We start from the raw sequence: 23709 nt of genomic DNA, 5'->3' as shown, positions 1-23709 counted from the left end.
GACCAACCTGAAAACTCAGCTCTTAAATTAAGCATTTAAATAACCTAGACTCACTGTGACTGCCCCACACCCACAGTTGCTCCTACCAACCATTGTGACCAATCACTGCCATCTACTGCACTTATTCCCTCACCTGCTCTCTCCAAATCTCCCAACATAACACTTCGATTATAAGCTTTCTGGGGCAGGGATTTCCTTTCCTATTGCCTGACTTTGCTGCGCTTATTGTATTATTAGAAAACTAGCTCTACCCGACGTAACATATGCCGATCTAGGAGATCAGAAATTTTATTAAACATTCACATTTTTTTTTTTTAACTTCTTTTTTAAATTGCAGATTTCTCTAAAAGACACAATTGCCCATTTCTGGGTTATTTTCCGACACTACAGTAAATTATTCAACTGCTCTGACTCTTGATAGAGCAACATATAATTGTCCATGACTAAAAACAAACAGTCTTAGGTAGGTAAAGGCATATTTTATCAAACGTTTGGCATTGTGACTTATTGATGGTCATTGAAAAAGCCAATCATATGGGAAATAGTTTTGGTTTGAAACCAAATGGTAAAATCACTGGCTGTCTCTGGTTGAGTGACAGGCTGTTCAGCCTATCACAGAGGGGGAGAGATTTGCAGCCTACATTAATTAGGACGTTAACACCAGTCACTCTCCCTCTGCACTTCACTGCCATTAAAATCATCCTGTAGTAATACAATGTATTATCTTGAGCTTACCTCCTGTGCATTGAAGCGTAGGATCTCCTTCATATATGTCGGCAATAATGTTAGCAAAGTGTAAAACGTCCAGTTATAAGAAAAATGAGCTACAACAATAGCCCACAAAGGCAACGACTTTAACATTGCACCACAAGGTATAGACGTCTGAGTAGAAAGCTGAAATAAAAACCATCGTCATAATCAGAAGTCAAATATGTTTTTTAGGAGCCAAGGAAAACAGTCTATTGGGTCATATTTAAAACTGATGCAGTGTTCCCCCACCAAGATGCCATATCACTTAAAGGAGTGATCCAAGCCGTTGTTTCCCCTTCATTCTTTACAACAGGATGGAAGCATGGGGTCTCGAGTGCTGAACCCCATTCATTACAGCTCTGGGGACCCCCTGCTTCCAGAGAGATACTTGCCTCTGTAGAGTGTGCTTTAATCTCTCTGCAGTTTAAAGCCCCCGGTCACATGGACCAATAAGAAGCCCCACTGAATGATGTCACAGCTTCTTATTGGCCCGCGAGCTTTGAAAAGCAGACATAATGTCAACCCTGGAGTGACTACCGGCACCCCCTCCCCCTTAGGCCTTTTTCCTAACCCCCCACCCCCCAGGCCCATACCTCTTTATCTCCCCCACCCCAGGCCCATACCTACTCCTCCCCCACTCAACTGGGCCCATACCTACAACTCCACCCCTCCCCCGAGCCCATACCTACTACGCCCTGCCCCCGCTCCCAGGCCCATACCCATCTCCCAGCCTCAAACCTACTCCCCCTTCCTCCCCCAGGCCCATACTATTCCTCCATTACCTCCTCCTCCCATAGCTCCTCCTGCCACCCCCACATAGCACCTCCCCCCATATAGCTCCTTCTACCTCGTCCAGGCCAATTCATTTGTCCCTTGCCCCAAGAATTCTGTTGGCAGCCCTGTCTGGGTGCGTGTGCAATTGCCTCGGTGCGTGTATGATTGCCTGGGTGCGTGTGCAATTGCCTGGGTGCGTGTGTGGGGATGTGTTTTTGTATGAATAAGTGTCAATGAGTAATGTGAATAAACATGCAAGGTTAAGTGAGCTGCCCCATGTTCCTTGCAAAATAAAACTGAAACCATATGAGTTGGAGATTTCATGTGAATGAATGATGCTGCCTTCCACTGTTGAAGATGACATAAGCAACAAGCCAAAGTCCTTATTTACTACAAAATTTGTTAACGGTTGCAGATTATTTTGTACTAGCCAAGGGTGAGCAGTAAAATGCCTATGTGGGGGCAGTATAGTGCCTAATAGATGCATGGGTGCCGCAAAGCACAAACCTTAGGTAAGGTAAATCATGGAGCTTAGTTGATCCATAGAGTGTAGCAAGATACCCAAAAAGTATGAAAAAAACAAATTGCCGTATTTATAATTTATATAGAAGTATAAAATACTTGAAATATATTACATTTCCTGGATAAGAATGTAGAATGATACATCTTAAGCAATACACTTTCTTACATTTGCACCAGCAATGAGCCACCACAAACGAGAAACCTTAGTTACACCAACTATAATGTAGTGTAGTTCAGGGAACGCAATGTCATTGATCGCATATGTAAGTGCAGAGTCTGTAGTTGACATATTTAACTCATACTTACTTGATCTTCAAGACAAGATAGAATGTAGCGTTTTTCTGAATCAGAAATTGTGCCGTGTGTTTGCGGGGTATCACTAACAAACGCGAGCCACATTACAAACCACACAACACCAAAGGCTCCTGCAGGTGAAAGAAAATATCAAATGGAAACAAAAAGCTAATACAGGTTTTTTTATTAATTGCCCGCTTTCCTAATCTCGTCACTGACTCTTTAATATCGGGATTTGTAATTGCATTTGTATGAGCACTGTCAATTCCTGTTCATGCATCTCATAGACAGGAACACCACACTTTAGGACTTCATGCCCCTTTGTCAAGATAACTATATTCTCATGGATGTGGCTTCCCTTATAAACCCTTGTTAGGTTCAGCCGTGCACAATCTTGTGACCACGCCATCACGTACAGGACAGCTCAATCGGTCTGTTCAATAGTCACCTATGATAATGCAGCAAATCCTTCACTTGTCTTTAGTTTGGTATAAATTTTGTATGGTGGTAGTTTTATCTATCGGGTTTTTGCATTTTCGTTGCCGTATCCCCCCCATATTCTCTCAATGGGAAAGTTTAGATGAATGTTTTCATGGGTAACATTTGAATGGGCAGATCACGCCGTCCTGTACGTGCTTCTGTTTCAACTGCAGATGTCTCGCATGTTTCCTTTATAACAAGGCAACTATGACATTTTTATCAAATGTGTGCAACTTCACACTTGTGTCCTCTTTCTGCAACGTAAGCTTGGGTTGTGCTACTATTGCGCAAATCAGATGTCAACCCTTCTCAAAGTTGCTCAAACACAGAAGTGTCTTAACTTTAAAGATACCTTTATCTGTACCAGGGGTGGGCGAAAATATAAAATACTTAGAAGTTAGAATAGTTAGGGGCACGGGGGTGGAGATGAGGGGGAACGGGAGTGTTCTGGCTGCCCCTCACCACACATTGTCGGCTTAGTGTCACTGTGTGTATCTGTGTCACATAGACACTCTCACATTTCTGCTGACTAGCTCCGTCCCCTTTGGCTAGCCCCACCCCCAGGCCTCGCATCCTTCTGCCTCCTGCTCTTCTCACAGAGCTGCGCAGTAGTGACTTGACCTGTCAATCAGGTCAGTCCTTACTGTGTACAGCACAGCCGCAAAGGGGGGGATTTTAGATTTTTTCATCCCGGGTAGTAACCATTGAGAAAAACAAAACGTGTATAGTAATAAACTTTAAACCCAGTCACAATATTCTTGTAGGGCCTGTATATATAATACTCTAGTCAACTTAAAGTAAATATTTTCAATACTTACCAAATATGTAGAATACATAAATCCAACTCATGTAATAGCAAATTAGACCTGACAACGGAAGAGATACAACTGTTCCAAGTTGTGCACCTAAAAGCAAATAAGTGTTGGTTTCAAGAGAATGCTCAGTAATATATAAACATTCCATATTACAATTACATATAAATTAAAATTAAAAAAAATCTGTCATTAAACAGGTCACATTTGCTTAGTGAATGGTTTCTTTTTTTTAGTTTTGTTATTTTTTATAAAAACAAAAATCCTCAGGAAGTCAATGATTCTTCACAGGTAAAATAAATTGGCTCCTAGGACTGAATCACAAAGGCACTACATACTCTTACATTCATGTGCCATGTGAAAGACATCATCAATACTGTAGTGAAATCTCTTTTACAGTCAAACTGTGTTTCTTTATTATATCTTGGAATATTTGTGAAGAAAGGGGGAAAAATACCCCCATGTCTTAACTTTAACAATTATTCCTGCACATGGGAATTATATACATACACACATACAGTTAGGTCCGGAAATAATTGGACACTGATACAAGTTTTATTATTTCGGCTGTGTACCAAAATAAATTCCAGTTACAGTTAAATAATGAATATGGGCTTAAAGTGCAGTCTATCAGCTTTAATTTGAGGGTATTCACATCCAAATTGGAGGAAGGGTTTAGGAATTACATCTCTTTAATATGTAGCCCCCTCTTTTTCAAGGGACCAAAAGTAATTGTACAATTGACTCAAAAGCTGTTTCATGGACAGGTGTGGGCTATTGCTTCGTTATTTCATCATCAATTAAGCAGGTAAAAGGTCTGGAGTTGATTCCAGGTGTGGCATTCGCATTTGGAAGCTGTTGCTGTGAACCCACAACATACGGTCAAAGGAGCTCTCAATGAAAGTGAAACAGGGCATCCTTAAGCTGCAAAAAAAAAAAGAAAATCCATCAGTAAGATAGCAGGAACATTAGGAGTGGCCAAATCAACAATTGGGTACATTCTGAGAAAAAGAACGCACTGGTGAGCTCTGCAACACAAAAAGGCCTGGACGTCCATGGAAGACAACAGTGGTGGATGATCATAGGATCCTTTCCATGGTAAAAAAAAATCCCAGGTTGCAGACGGAGGAGATCCAGAGCCAGAGAGGAGGTGGTGAGAACGGCGGAGTACCCCCTAGATTCACTCTTAATGTAAAAAAGGCGATTTTAATTCTGGCACATTGTAAGTGCACATTGTATATGCCTATATACTTTTTATACAGTCTATTTCAAGACAGATCGCGCTATGTAGTTCTGTTTCTTCCTCTACATGTATCATTGCCACACTGATGAGACGAGCCTGGAGGGAGTTACACAGTATACAGCATCCACCTGGGGTGGCAGCCCAATCTGCCAACTGCATATATACCACTAACATCTTGTGAGTAGATAGACCGGTAGAGCCAAGATATTGACATCTGATTGGATTTTAGTCTCAACGTCTGCACTTAAATTTGCATTGTTTTTTGTTTCTTTATTTCCCCATATTTTGCTCCTCCTGGATTGTCTGAATTATATCATTCTACTTGGAACCCGGGAAACAGGTTCTGCCAGAGGGTTTGAGCAGGGATATATTAATTGAGCACATATTTTATTGTATATTGCACTATTAACTTGCACGCAACCACTATTTTATTTTAAGTTGTTAGCGCCTTATATTCACTATCATTCACAAAGAAAAACCCCTTCACAACATCCAGCCAAGTTAAGAACACTCTCCAGGAGGTAGGCATATCATTATCCAAGTCTACCATAAAGAGAAGACTTCACGAGAGCAAATACAGAGGGTTCACCACAAGGTGCAAACCATTCATAAGCCTCAAGAATAGAAAGGCCAGATTAGAGTTTGCCAAACAATATCTAAAAAAGCCAGCCCAGTTCTGGAACAGCATTCTTTGGACAGATGAAACTAAGATCAACCTGTACCAGAACGATGGGAAGAAAAAAGTATGGTGAAGGCTTGGAACTGCTCATGATCCGAAGCATACCACATCATCTGTAAAACACGATGGAGGCAGTGTGATGGCATGGGCATGCATGGCTTACAATGGCACAGGGTCACTAGTGTTTATTAATGATTTGACAGAAGACAGAAGCAGCCGGATGAATTCTGAAGTGTATAGGAATATATTGTCTGCTCAGATTCAGCCAAATTCAGCGAAGTTGATTGGACGGCGCTTCACTTTACAGATTGGCAATTACCCAAAACATACTGCGAAAGCAACCCAGGAGTTTTTTAAGGCAAAGAAGTGGAATATTCTGCAATGGCCGAGTCAATCACCTGATCCCAACCCGATCGAGCATGCATTTCACTTGCTGAAGACAAAACTTAAGGCAGAAAGACCCACGAACAAACAACAACTGAAGACAGCTGCAGTAAAGGCCTGACAAAGCATCACAAAGGAGGAAACCCAGCGTTTGGTGATGTCCATGCGTTCCAGACTTCAAGCAGTCATTGCCTGCAAAGGATTCTCGACAAAGTATTAAAAATTAACATTTTATTTATTTATGATTGTGTTAATTTGTCCAATTACATTTGAGCCCCTGAAATAAGGGGACTGTGTATGAAAATGGTTACAATTCCTAAATGTTTCATACGATTTTTGTTTAACCCCTTGAATTAAAGCTGAAAGTCTGCACTTCTATTGCATCTCAGTTGTTTCATTTAGAATCCATTGTGGTGGCGTACAGAGCCAAAATTATGAAAATTGTGTCAGTGTCCAATTATTTTCGGACCTAACTGTACATACATTTGTATAGCGCCATCCATGTACATAGCACTTTATAGCAGTAATACATGTGATATAATAGGAATAAGTGCTTCCAACATAAAAGTAAACACTAGGAAAAAGAGTCCCTGCCCCGAAGAGCTTACAATCCAAGTACCGTATATATAAAAGGTTGAGCCTCACTTTACATCTCTGGAATCATACAAGAATTAGAATTAAAATATCCGACACACTAAGGAATCCAGTACAATAAAGATTATTACTGTGCAAGATATTAAACAGACCCTGCATGAATATAAGCGTTGTTCTAAAATGTATACAAAGAATGTATGAAAACATATTGTTTTGTTTAATGCAAAAATGAAGACAACACTAAGAAAAAGTTTTTACAAAGACTTATCCATCTCATCTAATTATAGGCCGCTTTGTTGCTTTAAAAGTCAAAATTATGCACACATGTCTTTTAATGAAACACAGGATAAAAATATCAGAATGTAAGAAATGTTTTACTTTACTTAAGCTTGCCTATTTCTTTCAGTGACTTCTCTATAGACTTTATGTAACAGGCACCACTGAAATGTACCCACAAAAGGGCCCTTTGTTTTAGACTGAATACATTACTTTTAAACATTTCCCGTAGCATGCGAGGTTGATATCTGAAAAATATGTAGTAAGTAAAAAAATAAATACAAACCGTTTGCCGCACAGTGCCGAGCACTGAAAGGAAAATCATTTCATCACAGAATATGTGTGCTTTCAAAAGGAGGCAAGGAGGTATAAACATTTTTATTTTGGACCGTGGTGAGCAAACTGGCCCAAGCTGTGCCATTTTGTTTTTACCACAAGTTTCACTATGTTTTACTTGCATTTAACTTTTACATACTTCAACATTGAAATATAGAATTCGGGCTTGTAATTGGGGGTTAAATGTGACCATTATAAGGGCTTCACCTGTGGCCTGTTACCAGCTTAGGTTATCTACTACAGAGCTGGGATTTATTTCGTTCTACAATATCTGCTTGAAAGTGTGAGAAGTGGTTGCTTTTTGTTACAAAAAAAAATGCCTTTTAAATTGTACAGTAAATAAAAATACCACTTATGATGCATTTGCATGTCCCAGGTAGGTCTGCAAACCTGTCTTTCCCCATTATTACTCATCAAACAGTGCTTCCACAGCAGCCAGGGATTCTGGGTAATGACATGCAAATAAGCACAGTGTGCCACTCTTTACTTCTTATCCATTTTAACAAGGGACACTATAAGCTTATTATGCCTGCCGTATTACACAACGTTTCAGCACAGGCTGGGTTAAAAAAGTGCACAGGCTGTAAAATAATTCACACACAGCTGTTTTGACCTTTTGGGTCTATTAAGTGTGAGGTTGGTTGTTGGTTATGCAATGTGAAGCTGGTACGTGGGTATAACCAGACATTTAAAAAAAAGTTATGGTGGGGGGAAAAATATAATCATTTAAAAAAAAAGTGTAAAAAACCCTCCACTGTATCCACCTTAGAGTGTACAATAAATACAAAATACTACAAATGGTGCATTTGCTTGTCTCAGACAGGGTTTTAAAATTGGAAGGACTATATTCACTTTGCCCACTAGAGGGCAATACTCACTATTTTACCACAGCAAGTAAGGTACAGTACACTGTATAAGCCTGAAAGATTACAAGCCATTTCAACGTTTACAATGCAGTTCCAAGTGCTTACAAGGGAAGCTAAGAATGTGCACATTGCTGCATAGAATCTGGAGCATTCGATTTTTAAGCCGTTAACATTTTATATAGTGAGGATGTTAATTTCTACATAATGTTACAAATTGGTCGCTTATTTCTTTTCACAGTTATAAAAAAACAATGTTTTCTTATCGGTATTCATTTAGTGGTGAAAGTTTCAAGTTATAGAAAGCAAATAACTGTTCACTCAGTGTAATTTCTAATATAACGTGAAGGGAAAATCTGTCTGCCGTATATTCTTTCAAGAAGGCAAAACTAAAAACCACATAAAAACAATAAAACAACTCAAGGAAATAAAATATTCCTGCATCTTGGTCAAGTAATTCAGAAAGATGCAATTTAATTAGTAAAAACTTTATCAATAGACGTCTTTGAAGAACCCTATTCTAGATTCAGTGACAGTGCATGTGACCTTTGCCAAGTCACTTTGGCCCATATTTACTAAGCGGTAATATATCGTAGGATATATGTTGCCAGGAGACACCTTATGGCTCATTCAAGTCAATAAGCGTTAAGGTGTCATCTGGCTCAGCATCGCCGAGTAAATATGAGCATTTTCCACACAGGCCTCAGGAACATAAAATGAGCTATTTCGAGCAGAGGCTTTATACTGACCTGCATAGGAAAGACTTAGCAGCCTGCTGCGTTCCAGAGGTGGGGCCCAAGATGACCACATTGCATGCATGGCTGGGAAGGTAACACCCTGGAGAGATAGCAATAGCTCACATTAATTCATGGCAATACAGAACAGAGACATCCAAGCACATCCAACGACGCAAATGACCCAACTGTAATGGTCTGGCCGGAACAGTAAAGTTTTTGGGCACTCTGTACCGGCCTTCAAGCAGTGTACCTGCCTGGACCAGCATCTTCGGTGACGCCGACAGGCTGGCCACGTAATGAAAATAAATACATTTTAATGTTTACAGAACAAAACAACAAAATGAACCGACGATCTAAAAAACTAAGAGTATGCGCTTGGTGTGTGAAGTGACTAGGAGACTTTGTTGGCAATGTATTTAAAGGTATATACACCTAAGGCCGTGCGTATAGTGCCCGGGACCGGCGTTGCAACGGGACGGGTGACGTCACCCGTCGCCACTAGCGAATGTTATATTTTGCTTTGCGGCGGCGTCGCGGGCGTACTGGCATTTGATTTGTCACAGGAAGCGACAGCCCTTGATAAATCAAATATTGCCAGCTTCTAAAGTTCGCGACGCTCCGTCGCAGTCGCACTTACTATAAGCGCATGCGGCGGCAGCAATGTATTTGTTTTTGGGCGGCGGCGCCGTCGCCCGTCGCGGGCACTATACGCACGGCCCAAGTAGCCACAATATTGCTTTCTACAGCAGCTAGGTAAGAACGCAGAGCAATAAGACAAAGCACAACAGTGGTTAATCGTGCTTTAATGAATGCATCTCAAACAAAGCAGAGAAAGGCAAGTGTTAAATGTTAACTATGCTGCAGTGATTTATATATACTGTACTGCTCAACGGAGGAAGCACAAACTGTCTCTATATACTGATGAGACATTTATAATATGCTAGTTATGCTGTAGTGATCCAATTTTACTACAAGCAACCCTATAATCCACGGGTTTATTTAGCGATATTGTGCATACATCGTCGGTTCATTTTGTTGTTTTGTTCTGTAAACATTAAAATGTATTTATTTTGTCCAAATTAGTAGAGGAGTGTTCACCTATAGGTTTCCTTTCTCTCCCGTGTTGTGCATGTACTTTTTTCTCTGATAGCACCCCTATAGAAAGTTAATATTAGACTGTGCAGGGATTCCCCCCACCCTCTGTTGGATATTGGCCATGTAGTGACGCTACACACACCGCCCATCAGCGTCGCCGTAGATTTTACATGGTGAGGGAGCTTTGCATAACTGCACAGCCTTTACCACAGTGAAAAAAATAAAATAGTAAGCATTAGCGTTATAGTCCTTGTTTAGAACACCCAAAGCACAACAACAATAGATTTTAAAGCAGTGCAACTTAACGGTATATTGAAGTTTCAATGAAGCAACACAAAAAGTGGGCACACTTGTAACATTGTCAATGCAAAGTACAGGAAATAGCTTTTCAGACTTGCACATAAAATCACACTTTTATGACCTATGTATCCTTTTGTCAAGAGAACTTGTATAAGTCAGGGATGCTGGAGTGATTCTTTAAAAAAAAGGTCCTATGAACCAACTGTGGCCATCTTCAAAAATCTGCAATATATGATTGTTAGGATTATGGTTATAATTATTAATCTGAAGAAGATCCTTACTAGCTCTCTAAATCGAATGCATCACTTTTCATGATGAAACAGTCATATCTTCCCAGAAAAATATACACTACGCAATCAAGCAAACAAAGTATAGGTCATAAAAATAATAACAGAATAACAGCAGATATATATATATATATATACAGTGCTCGACAAACAAATACATTTGCTCGCCCCGGGCGAGTGGATTTAACATCGTGGCGAGCTCCTATTGGCCCAAGCAGCACTGGTACTAGGTGGCGAGTAGATTTTTTTGTTCGGCGAGTAGATTTTTTGGTGATTTGTCGACCACTGTATATATATATATTAATTACTGGGATATATACTGTATATATATGTATACACATACATACATACATACATACATACATACATACATACATACAAGAAGGAAGCCAATTCCCTTCTGCCTCTTTATACCAACTAGGAAAAATAAAGAAATAAAGGATTACCTCTCCAAGTCCTTCAAGTGCCCGAACTGCTATGAGGTACCAAGCCCCTAAATCCGCAGCTATCGGGGTCAGCAGAGTAAAGACAGCAGTGCCCAGGATGCCAAATCCCAGTAAGTGTTTGCCACCGATTTTTCCAGCTATGTATCCACCAGGAATCTGAGTGAGGATGTATCCATAGAAAAAGGATCCAAGTATCCAGCCCTGGGTGTTTGAGTCCCAGTCATACTTATGGCCCTTTGGAAGAAAAGAAAATATATATTAAAAAAAAAAAAAAAAAACGTATATAAAATTATACATATTTACAAATGTGTGTGTGCATGCTCTCTCCTGTCACAAAGGGACCACTGGCTGAATGTACGAGGAGAAAACCCACCACATTAAGTAGGAACAGGGTGAAGATTTGTTTTGACTGACCACTTTACTGTTGGCCTATGTCTCCACCTCTTCATGAACACAAAGTGCCTCAGGATGCATGAAGAGACTGTACATTGACAGATACTGGTCAAATAAGATCCCTTTCCTAATCAAAAAACCATGAAGCTGCAATGCTCAACACTACTCTGCACACTATTACATCAGACATCACAAAACAAGCTCTTAGCAGTTTCTAGCACAGGAACAAAATCATTTTGAGTTAATGCAATGATGTTGAATGTACTGTACGGCAGTAAATAAACAACGAAAGTAACAAAAATTTTGCTTTCTAATTAAAAATATACCTTTAATGTACAGTCCCTCTCGGACTTACTTACCCATACGCCAACTCACCCAGGGGTGCAGTACCCTTGCATACCCCCTATATTCTATTTACTCAGGGCATTTCCCACATGCCCCAATTTTTCAGGGGCACTTGGTAAACCCCCCTCACTCAGGGGCATCCAATCAGTAAATATAGTCTTCCATGGACATGCACTAGGGATGCGGAAATTATTAGCTGTGGAAAAGTATAACAAATGTACCCCTCTCTCTTATTAAAAGGAGCCCAAAGGTAAGTAGAGTGTATCCAAGTTCACTCCTCCCATCGCACTGATGTTGCCAACACTCACTGTGTTTCCTCCCAGTGTGTCTGTGGAGAGAGTCCCACAGCCCCCCGTATGTACCTGCAGAGAGTGTCCCACAGCCCCCTGTACGCACCTGCGGGGAGTGTCTCCTGCACCTCGTGCGTCTGTGGGCATGGTCCCCTGCACCTCATGCATCTGTGGGCACGGTCCTCTGCACCTCGTGCATCTGTGGGCACGGTCCCCTGCACCTCGTGCATCTGCGGGCACGGTCCCCTGCACCTTCTACTCATGTGTCTATGGGTTGGGTCCCCTACACCTCGTGTGTCTGCGGGCAGGATCCCTTGTGCCTCCTCCATGTGTCTCTGTGGGTAGGGTCTCCTGTGCGTCTGTGGGTAGGGTCCCGTGCCTCATGTCTGCGGGTAAGATCCCCTCTGCCTCCTCCCTGTGTGTCTGCGGGTAAGGTCCCCTGCGCCTCCTCCCTGTGCGTCTGCGGGTAGGTTCCCCTGCGCCTCCTCCCTGTGCGTCTGCGGTTATGATCCCCTGCACCTTCTTCCTGTGTGTCTGCGGGTAGGATCCTCTGTGCGTCTGTATGCAGGGTTTGGGTCACTTCAGTACAGGAGTCAGCAGCAGAGTTGGCAAAGGGGTGGATGAGCTCAACCATTTCAGAACAGTAGCCATATGACAGGCTCTTCCTGCTTCCTCCCTCGAACAATGTACCAACTTTTTTTTTCAATTGCAACTTTGACAAAATAAATGTGTTGGTTCCTGCTGACTTCACTACTGCATGAGATTGGGAGGAAGGCCTCGCAATGTGAGACCCAACGTGAACCACAATATAACAAAATAAAATCGCATGGTTATAAGTTTTCCAATAAATAAGTAAATCAATGTGACGTTTTTAGATGTTCGATGTATTAAATGTGACGACTGATTTTTTTGCACTTTATTTCAGTCCAGGTTCAGTCACCAAGCGCCACCAACAACCTGGGTTTTCAGGGCAAATATATGTCTTAACAAGTTGCGTTCATGCTAATTAAAAGGTAAATGACTTGTTCAATTATGAATTAATTAGAAATATCTTGAAAACACTGTCCTGTTGGGTGCACTGGAGGACAAAGCTTAGACCAGTCTGCTTTATTTATAGTAAAAAAAATGATATATTACATTTGCATTAAAATAGCATGGCACTTATTGTGCATGGTAATCAAAATCTTTGCTCATGGTTTGTTTTTCAGTGTACTGCATTGTTGCCTACAAGTTACTGAATAGAATGTCAACACGTATGACAATTATAATCCAAACATCGTATAGCAAAGAAAAATATCACATGTGAGCAAATTAACGTCTTAAACAGGTCAACAACCCTGCTTTTCACTATTATCTCTTAGGCTAGGTCCCCAGTGGCCAAGGTTCCGCGCGCAACTGTGTGTGTGCGCCGCACACAAAGCCAAAGCGATGCCGCGATGCGCGACTGCCTTGGCCAAAAGACAAGATCTTTGTCTTTTGGCGCGGCGTCCGAGCATTGGCAACGTCACAGCGACGGTTCAGCCAATGAGGGCGAACCACCCTCTCCTGGCTTCCTATCAAATCCCGCAACTCGCACTCAATTCTCCTCCTCACTTTTAAAGCTTTACACTCTTCTGCCCCTCCTTACATCTCATCCCTAATTTCTCGCTATGCACCATCCCTACTCTTGCGTTCTGCTCAAGGATGTCTTCTCTCTACCCCCTTTGTGTCTAAAGCCCTCTCCCGCCTTAAACCTTTCTCACTGACTCCCCCACACCTCTGGAATGCCCTTCCCCTCAATACCCGACTAGCACCCTCTCTATCCACCTTTAAGACCCACCTTAAACACACCTGCTTAACGAAGCATATGAGTAGCACAGTGGATAATATTATACACGTGATACATAAAGCTTGCCCCCCTGCAGACGCATTTACCAGAATTCCCTCCTACTGTCTCTGTACGTTCTTCCTACAGTACCAACCAATTAGATTGTAAGCTCTTCGGAGCAGGGAATCCTCTTCCGAAATTTTACTTTTATGTCTGAAGCTCTTCTTCTCATGACCTGTTATTTGTATTATTTGTTGTTTATATGATTGTCACGTGTAATAAAACTGTGAAGCGCTATGTACATTAATGGCGCTATATAAATAAAGACATACATACATACATACATACATAAGAATTAAATACTGTTCAACACCAAGTAGAAGTTACCAAATTCACAAAAGTTTTACCTATTCCTACATCAAAATGCATGTACTGGTAGAACATCCGACTTGTTTTATATCAATACTTCAGACACTCTTCCCTCATTTAATATGCTGTGAAGAAGTTCTGTGCTGGAGATTTGAGTCCCATTCAAATGAATAGAGCAAATATATTTCCTAGCATCACAGCATATTGAATAGTCACCTCAGCCACAAATTCATTTTCTCATTTCAATATCTTAACATTTAAATGAAGATAATATCACTGCAATCCCCAAGTTCCAACAAATCTTACCCTGGGACATTTTCTTAACTTCAAGCGTCTGACTCAAAAAAAAAAAAAAAAATATTCTTGTTGATATCAATTTGTGCTTAAAAAACAAAAACAAACAAAAAAAAAAAGACCCAATGCACATCTTATTTAGCTGGATTAAATATTTTAATTTAAAGTTGCAATTTCCCCCAAAAAGTACCATCAACATGAGCACAAAGCGATCCCATTAAAATCAGATTATTTTGTTTAATTTGTGTTCAAAAAGGACTGCAGCACTGAGTATTTACATTGCAACCTCTAGCGTTAATCCCCATTTACTCCTCTCTACATGGCAGCACTGAGCTGTTTTCCATGCAGACGTCAAGAAGACTTATCAAAAGGAACCGTCTAAGGCCTCGTCCAGGGTGGCGCTGAGCGGGCAAGCACGCTCCCGCTAGCCGCGATGAAAAACACTGCGGCAATGTGTGTGGCCAGCATGAGCGAGTACCTGAGCATGCGCTGCACTTACCTGCTTGCCAAGCAAGCAGATTTGAATTTTCCGCTCGCTCGCGCGTCACATGATCGGTTCGCCCAATGAGGGCGAACCAGCTCCGTGACGTCTTGGCCGTGCCCCCCCCCCCCCCGCGCGCACCTAGCCGGCCACGAATCGCCCGGCCGAGCAGGGCTCAGCGCACGAGCGCCAGCGCACCCGCTCCCTGCCTAGCCGCAGCCTTAGCCAGAAACGCTCATAAAAGCCCAGAGATGTCACAAGTGGGAGTAGCTTATTAACCCTAGTAACTTTGGTTGTTAACAGTTTGAAAAATCAGTAAGCAGGAAGAAACTATGAAGGTGAAAACAGACAACATGGTGAAGACATCTTTAACAAATAAAAATGAAACATGTAAGAGGAACTGCATCTTTACAGCGGCAATCCAAGTTATATTTTACAGATGATTGAAGCAGAGGTCTCCGGAGCTGAACCTCATTGATTTCCGCTCAGTGGACCCCCTGCTTCCAGAGATATTACCGCCATATGGGTTGCCGGTAACTGTTCCACTCAGCTCACATTATGGCCGCGTTTCAAAGCTTCTGCGGCCTAATAGGAAGCCGTAACGTCATCAGGTTCGGCTTCCTATTGGCCCGCGTCACGCGGAAGCTTTAAAACCCAGCTGTTTCAGCCGGAGCTACTACCGGCACCCCCTAAGGCGATACCTCCCCGGAAGCAGGGGGTCCCCGGAGCTGAAATGAATGGCTTTCAGCTAAAGAGAGCCCCTGCTTCAATCCTGTGTAAAAAAAAAAAAAAAATACAAATAAATGTAAAAAAAACAACAACAAAAAACAACGAAATAAAAATGAATAAAAAACAGCAGCACTTGGCTTGCTCCTTTGAAGAGGAAACGACACAAAAAGAAAAAAAAAAAAGACAAAATATGAAATAACAAAGCGAGACTGCACAACGTAGGTTGCAGGCCCTTCTGGAAGATTGTTAAGAGAATAATTTATACAAGAAGATATTACAGAAATAAAAAAAAGAATGCAAGAGACACTTTAAAGTCAGAAGAAAAAAAACACAAAAACAAAAAACAAAATGGTCATCCTACCGTGGTATTATGCAGAACCTTGGGAGCAGTAGTATGATCGGGGCACACTTTAGAACTCGTGTTTTCTTGGGCACTTGAACTGGCATTTACCATGTTCACCAGCGCTACGCTCAGATTGACCCGTAATGCATACAGCATGAAGAATCCCAGCAAGGCCATGACTGCCAGGTTGTAGCGCGCAGAACAGCACACCGGCACTGAAACACAGACGGGCATTCGGACATCAGGGAGAGAAACGGATGTAATGAAAGCAACATTATGACCATAAAAGAGGGAATGGCTTTCTGCTTCAGTCAATCGTGACCCTTTTTTTTTTTTTTTTTTTTTTCTGTTTACCCTTTGGAACACAATGTTTGCTTTAAAATGTGCACAGAGTATAAAAACAGAAACGTTACCGTCTACAATACTTCTTTCCCTAAATTAAACAAGCAAAGCAATATAAATGCATCTGCACCTGAACATATACATATAATTGGAAGAGGAAAAAAAAAAATCTTATGTAACTAGGACACATCCCTGTGGGAAAAGGCAGAGAGAAGCACAAAAAGGACACGCGAAAATGTTTAATCTGGAATCGAAAAAATAAAATAAAAAAGGCTCGCCATCAACATTTTTAACCCCCTCCCCACCACCAGCAAAAAAAAGATACAGCATTTTAAACGGTTTAATGTGACTTTTCCTCACAAAAAACATGCAAGATGTTGAATTTGGGGATGGAAACCCTTTCATCATAAAGAAAAAATAACTTTGACATCTTATAATCTGATTGGGGAATCTTAGACCTAGCCAGAGGCAGTTAGAAGGGACAGAAAGGGACAGTTGACAAGTGAAGGCAGCCTTAAATGCCACGTGAGCTCTGTGAGGACCCTGTCTAGGCACACAGCGACTCCCTGCTGTTGTGACAGACTCACAAATGACATACACATTATATGTGAGTAGGGTGACCATTTGTCCCGGTTTTGCCGGGACAGTCCGTTTTTTTCTGTCCTGTCCCGGTTTTAGGTCCGTCCCGGAAATGTCCCCGGTTTTTGTACCTGGTCCCGGTATTGCGGGGCAGCGGCGGTGAGGAGAATGCGGCGGCTGGTAAGTATTTTCTATGTGTGTGTATGAATGAATGCATGCTGCCGGGGGGATTGAATGAAGGAGGATTCCGGGGACGGGACTTAGAATGCCGGCCGGCCCGCAGGGGATTGGTCGCAGGCAGGTCAGAGGAAGCCGGGGGCGGGGCTTCCGCTTTGTGCAGAGCACACGTGAGTGTGTCTGCCTTCCCGCTCCTGGCTCCTCTGTCGGCTGCGCAGTGAGTGTCCCCCTTCTGTCCCGGGTCCCAGCCAGGGGGGGTAATAGGAGGTGGTAGCGGGGGTGCGCCTGCCTTTGTACCACCTACCTTGTACCTTTGCCCCCCGGCGCTCCCACCTTTGCCCCCTGGCGCTCCCACCTTTGCCCCCCGGCGCTCCCACCTTTGCCTCTCCTGGCGCTCACTTCCCCCCCGTCCCTTTGGTGCAGGAGATGGGCTCGGGGGCGGGCAGTGGTGGCTGCGTGGTCGCTGGTGGGCGGTGCAGGGGCTGGCAGGCGGTGCAGGGGGAGGCGGGGTGTATCAGTGTGTGAGTATGTATGTATCAGTGTGTGTGTGTGTGTGTGTATGTATCAGTGTTTGTGTGAGTGTGTGTATGTGTATCAGTGTATGTGGGTGTGTGTGTGTGTATCAGTGGGTGTGTCTCCCTCACCCTCTCTCTCTCACCCTCTCCCTCCCTCACCCTCTCCCTGTCTCTCACGCTCTCTCTCCCTCACCCTCTCTCCCTCCCTCACCCTCTCTCTCACCCACACCCTCTCTCACCCTCACCCTCATCCCCCCTCTCTCTCTCACCCTCCCCGTCTCCCTCACCCTCTCCCTCTCCATCCCCCGCCCCCCTCCCTGTCTCCCTCACCCTCCCTGTCTCCCTCACCCTCCCTGTCTCCCTCACCCTCCCTGTCTAAATTCAAGAATTAAAAAAAAAAAAAGTTGAAGTAGATAATACTAGAAAGAAATTATTGGATCTTGAAATGGAGCATAAAAGATCAGGCTCTTCCGATACATTGGAACGTGTAATAGAGACTAGAGGTAAACTCAACATGCTTTTGTCAGACAAAATAAAAGGGATATAATGTACAGTATACCAAATACAGCTCAACCCCCTTATAATGCTGTGCTTGGAGTCCAAAGAATTACATCGTGTTATAAGCGGATCGGGTTAGAAATAATGTACGATTGTATGCATTGTACAATAAAGTATTTAAGATACCAGTAATCGTGTTGTAAAGTTTTCATAAATACGAAAATTGGGAGCCACACTTGCATCACGTTATAAGCGGATTCGCGTTGTAACGGGGTTGAGCTGTACTGTAGTTTATTTTATAATAAAGGTAATAAACTAGAAAGATTACTAGCACATAAACTTAAAGCACGTCAACAGAGAAACTTTATTCCATTTTAGAGGGCAGAAATCATATGAGGATAAATTCAAAACGGATACTTTTCTTGACTTTTATCAAAAACTTTATACTAGTGAAAAAGTGAATTGGCCTCTGATAGTATATCTTCATTTCTGGAGTCTATTTCACTACGTCAGATTTCGGAGGAGAATAGGCGAATTGAGTGTCCAATATCAGTGGAAGAAGTGGTTAAAGCCATTAAAACGTTAAAGATGCATAAATTTCCAGGCGCATATGGATATACTGTATCTTTTTTTTTAAATATCTCTTTTCTTCTTACACCTCATCTAAATAATATTTTTAATTCAGTTCTAGTTTCTGAACAAGTTACTCCATCTATGATGATGCTTCAATCTCTTTACTTCTTAAGTCAATTAAGGATCCGGAATTATGTTCAGCTCCTAGGCTATTGCTTTACTTAATTTAGATGCTAAATTATTTACTAAAATATTAGCCATGAAACTAGAAAACTTGCTTCCCGCTCTTATTAATAACAACCTGAATTTATTTTAGGACATCAAACTTTTGATAACATCCGTAAAAATCTAGATTTGATTTAGTATGCTAAAAAACATGAGATTCCTTCAGTAGCTTTAGCGTTGGATGTAGAAAAAGCATTTGACAGTACATATGGAACAAGTATTATATGATTAGGTCCTAACATTATCAAATTCATATTAGCCAATTATAAAACTTCTCGTGTGTACAAGGGGAAAGAAAAGGGGAGGGGGATAACAGGAGAATAAGGGGGGTGGGGGGAGAAACATTTCGGGGCACCTAGCCCCTTTTCTGGCCCGTTCCCTTAGATCAAAATCGACCCAGGTACTTCACTTACCCCTGTCACAAACAGGTGTTCCCTAATAGCATGAGCCAAACATCATGGATACAAAAAGGGGTAATGTCTATTGATGGATATCCCACAGTGGGGTACTAAACACACCAATTGTGTCTGACACTACCAAAGTGTACCGCTATAGCCCCACCCTCTCCTAACACTGATCCCAATTTTCAATTTGTCCCAGTAACCTAAGAGGAGATTACACAAGCGCTCCTCAAATTAAAACTAAGCAGCCAATGTGGACCTGACTTACTGCAATCAAAGTTCCTAAAACTTGGTGCCCCAGCCATTGCCAAATCAATTGCTTCCATAGTCCTCTATTCTGTCTGCAGGCCATATCCCTAAGACCTGGAAAACTGCTGACTCCCGAACGAATTCTTACGAACTACTACGAATTTTCTTCATTTGGCGGAAATATTACATCGGCAACTTGTGATCTAGCCAAACGGACTTTAAATCAGAGACTGCATTTCTTGCGCTTTCTTGCAAAGGACAATTTATTTTGTTTCCCCATCCCAGTAAGTGTTGTATTAAGTGTATTCTGAAGCTGTCGTGTTTGTCTATCAAGGAAATAAATTACAATTTATTTTGCCTCCTTGTTGTGTTCAAATCGAGAATCCCAAAAATATAAAAAGTGTTGATAAGTACTGGTCTACCGTGACACTGACCAAGCTCCTCAACCCTACCACATGCAGCACTTATCTGAGATCTGACTCAGAATGACTGTTTATGGTTCCAAGGTTCAGGAAAGTATCTGGCAGCTTCTCCTCATACCATGCACCCCAAAACTGGAACAATCTACAGAAGACTCTCACAGCCACCACCAGTCTAAGTTCATTCAAAATTAAAGCTGTCTCAAATGTAATCTGGTCTGTAACTGTTACATACGCTTATAATATATATTATCTCTAACTGTGCATGCTATGTCTTTTATATAAAGTATACCCTGTTCACTTATGTAACTACAGCTCAACCCTGTTATAACCCGATCCGTTATACCCCAAATCCGCTTATAACGCGATGCAAGCGAGGCTCCCAATTTTTGTATTTATGAATACTTTACAACACGATTATTGGTATCTTAAATACTTTATTGTACAATGCATACAATTATACATTATTTCTAAAGCGATCCGCTTATAGCGCGATGTGATTCTTTGGACCCCAAGCACAGCGTTGTAAGGGGGTTGAGCTGTATGTATTGTAACCATGTGTAGCACCCTTTCCCCCCCATGTCTAGGGAAACTACCTGTGCTGCCGTTACCTGATTGGCTAACAGGAGGCCTGATCCTCCGCTGAAGGGAGCCTGGGGTGACCTTGTTCGCCAACACACAACGCCTCCACCTATTTTTTCTTATATGGTGGTCTTGCTATAAAATACAAACCTTTTGGATACAAGTTTTAGAAATCAAAGGAAATGACTGGTTTCAGTCTCCAGTTGGATCCTTTAGTGGTTTTGTAGGGTGAAGTAGAAAAGTATGTCCTTAAATCTAACTCCAGTTTTCTAATCACACATTTACTATTAGCCACCAGATTGTGCATTGCTTTTAACAGAAAGAATGTTTCGGCACCAAATATGACACAATGGTCGACTAGATCAGGGGTATGCAAACTGGGGGGCGCGAGATTTTTCAGGGGGGGCACAGACGGTTGCAGAAGTCCTTCGATCTTCCCATAGGTATTCAAATTAAATGCCGGGGAACGCGTGAGGCCCCTGCAACTACACTTACCGGGATTCAGAGGCTTAGTATTGATGCGTCGCCATAGCAAAGCAGCGTCATTTGACGCCTGTTACCATGGCGACGCGATGTCAAATGACGCCACGGGGGTCACATGACGTCACATGACGTCACATGACCCCGCGGCATCGTTTGACGCTGGCAAAAGAGGTAAAGAGGGTGCGAGCATGGAGGGCAGCAGGCAGGGGTGGGAGCGCAGCTCGAACAGTTTGCGCACCCCTGGACTACAGCATGGGAGATAAGTGCTTTATTTATTTATTATTTATTTATAAAATGTTTTACCAGGAAGTAATACATTGAGAGTTACCTCTCGTTTTCAAGTTTATCCAAGCGTCTTATCAAAGTGATCTCAGAGAGAGCATTACTTTTTCCTTACGACAAAAACACTCCAAATTTACGGATATCTGGTTTCCTTTCCTATGTTATTTGGAAATACATAACTATCATAACGAGACCAGATGATGCTGGGAGTTATTGTATATGGATTCTAAAAATGATATATATACATATTTTTTTCTTCATATACATGTATAGATTTATTTATTCTGAAATGAAGAGGTCCCAGATATCGGGATGGTGTCTTTTTTTGTCTTGTGGCAATATCTGGTGTTCTTCCAAGGCTCTTAGATAATATATGAGCTACAGTATGGTGTGTGTGTGTGTGTGGGGGGGGGGGGGGATATAGGGGGGAGGGAGGGGGTGGAAGGAGGTGGGGTGTGTAGGGGTATAGTAGTTATTGATAAGTTTTTTTTCTCCCTGAATTATTGTATTTATATTGTTTCATGTTATTCAAAAACGAATAAAAAATAAAAATCTATATACATATGACATTTTAACCAGTGCATTACAGAAACAGCATATGCAGAAACCAGATCAGCGCACCTATTAAATATAATTGCCAGATGTCTCAGGTCATTATCGCTACAGTACATGAGAGGTTTGTAATCCCGGCATGATGGAAGTTAATAACAGTTCTCTCTAAACACAGTAAAAGAGATCTCTTCATTTTTGCAAGACTATCTATACATTTTTTGCTTCCTATCTATTGTCCTGATTCGGGAAAACGAAGAGTGAACAGCACAGAAATGTAAACAATCTGTGTAGCTTCAAAAGGATTTCCATTTGACCAAGTACTAATTCTGTAATGTGACAGGAAATGTAGCATCTCATACTGTATCTGTCATATTATCTACACAATGCATTAAAACAGCAATTCCCACCAGAAGCCTATATGATTTTAACTTGTATACAGGCCCACCAACACCTTTTTTAGTGTCCAAGTCTTGACATGGTGATGGCTGCCTGCTGAGCAGGGTTGGTAATGCACTATAAGAATAAGCTGTCAAAATGACTTGCAAGAAAGGTAAATTGGATTATCCATGTTGTACGAGTAAACATTTATCCAAGTGTCTTATCAAAGTGATCTCAGGGGAGGTGAAACAAAGATTTGCCCAGAGGGGTTACAGTAAGACCACTGTTGAGAGAGGTTTCCGCAACGGTATGAAAAAATCTCGCACCTCACTCTTACAACCTAAACATACAACAACTGATCAGAAGGTCATTCGTTTTGTGGGTACCTATAATAAACAGTGGCCACTATTGCGAAATGTTCTTCAACAACATTGGGACATATTAATGACCGACCCAGACCTAGCACATGTTTTGGGCAAACAGGTCACTATGACGAGTCGTCGTTCGCCAAATTTGAAGGACAGTTTGGTGAACAGTCATTATGTCCCTAATGTTGGTAAGACATTTTTATCTACTACCCCAAGAAGGGGTTTCATGAGGTGCTCTAATTGTTCAGCGTGCAAATTTATGGAGAATACACTTACCTTTTCGAACAGTACGAAGACCTACAACTAAAATATTAAGAACACACTTCATTGTAAATCTAAAGGGGTTATTTACTGCATTTTATGCCCCTGTGATCTACCCTATCTACCCTGAATGACCACAAGGGAGGTCCGGTTTCGGATTTTAGAACATTAGAAATGTCAAAAACGCACAACGAGATCTTGACAATTTCAAGAAAATCACAACTGTCGCTAGACATTTTCTAATTAAGCATAATGCGGATAGTACACTCCTGAGGGCCTTCGCAATTGAAAAAGTCGCGCTGGGCATACGTGGTGGAGACCTTGAAAGGGCCCTTCTACGAAGGGAGACCAGATGGATTATGCAAATAGATTCTATGATCCCAAAAGGCTTAAATGATTACATAGGCTTTGCCATGTTTTTATAGAATTTCTCGCGCTACTATTCTTAGGCAATGTTAATTGGACTTTATTACAATTATTGATGCACTATATATCCATGCTTAAAAGATCTGTTTGTCTTGATAAGAAGATTTATTGCATGTTTTCATTGTGTTTTCAATAGTTCGAGTACATCAATTGCATGGTACAGTGGCGGGGATTCAGAATCGATCTTTGGAGGCTCGGCTTCTGGCCAGATTGGCACGAGTGTAAAGCGGATGACGCCTCCTTCTAACCATCAATCTGAAATCCATGGGCTAAAGATGAACTACATGACCTGCACCCTCTTATCAAGTTTCTGACTTCTGATATGATATACTTCTATGGATCAATATTTTTACAATTTCCTCTTCGAAGAGCTGGATTCATAACTTCAATAACATATATGGATCTAGCACAAATAATAAGTTTCTGGACATTAATGTGGACAAAGCATATTGTCATTTTACATCTATTTACTATTA

At 41.7% G+C, this 23709-nt stretch overlaps 1 protein-coding gene across 2 annotated transcripts in view; it reads right to left on the bottom strand.

Moving 5' to 3' along the window:
• The window catches only part of SLC17A5 (solute carrier family 17 member 5), a 78484-nt gene that overhangs the window by 21809 nt on the left and 32966 nt on the right, over positions 1–23709 (bottom strand). For both annotated transcript variants that reach the window (XM_075598014.1, XM_075598015.1), the window contains exons 2-7: positions 15942–16138; positions 10873–11106; positions 8757–8844; positions 3639–3725; positions 2353–2471; positions 736–894 (exon numbers count right to left, since the gene is read on the bottom strand). In XM_075598014.1, coding sequence (XP_075454129.1) covers positions 736–894; positions 2353–2471; positions 3639–3725; positions 8757–8844; positions 10873–11106; positions 15942–16138 — 884 coding nt within the window. The remainder of the gene's footprint in view (positions 1–735; positions 895–2352; positions 2472–3638; positions 3726–8756; positions 8845–10872; positions 11107–15941; positions 16139–23709) is intronic.

Source organism: Ascaphus truei, chromosome 4 (assembly GCF_040206685.1).
Source record: "Ascaphus truei isolate aAscTru1 chromosome 4, aAscTru1.hap1, whole genome shotgun sequence".
Taxonomy (NCBI): Eukaryota; Metazoa; Chordata; class Amphibia; order Anura; family Ascaphidae; genus Ascaphus; species Ascaphus truei.
This window is presented reverse-complemented; position numbering and strand designations above follow the sequence as displayed.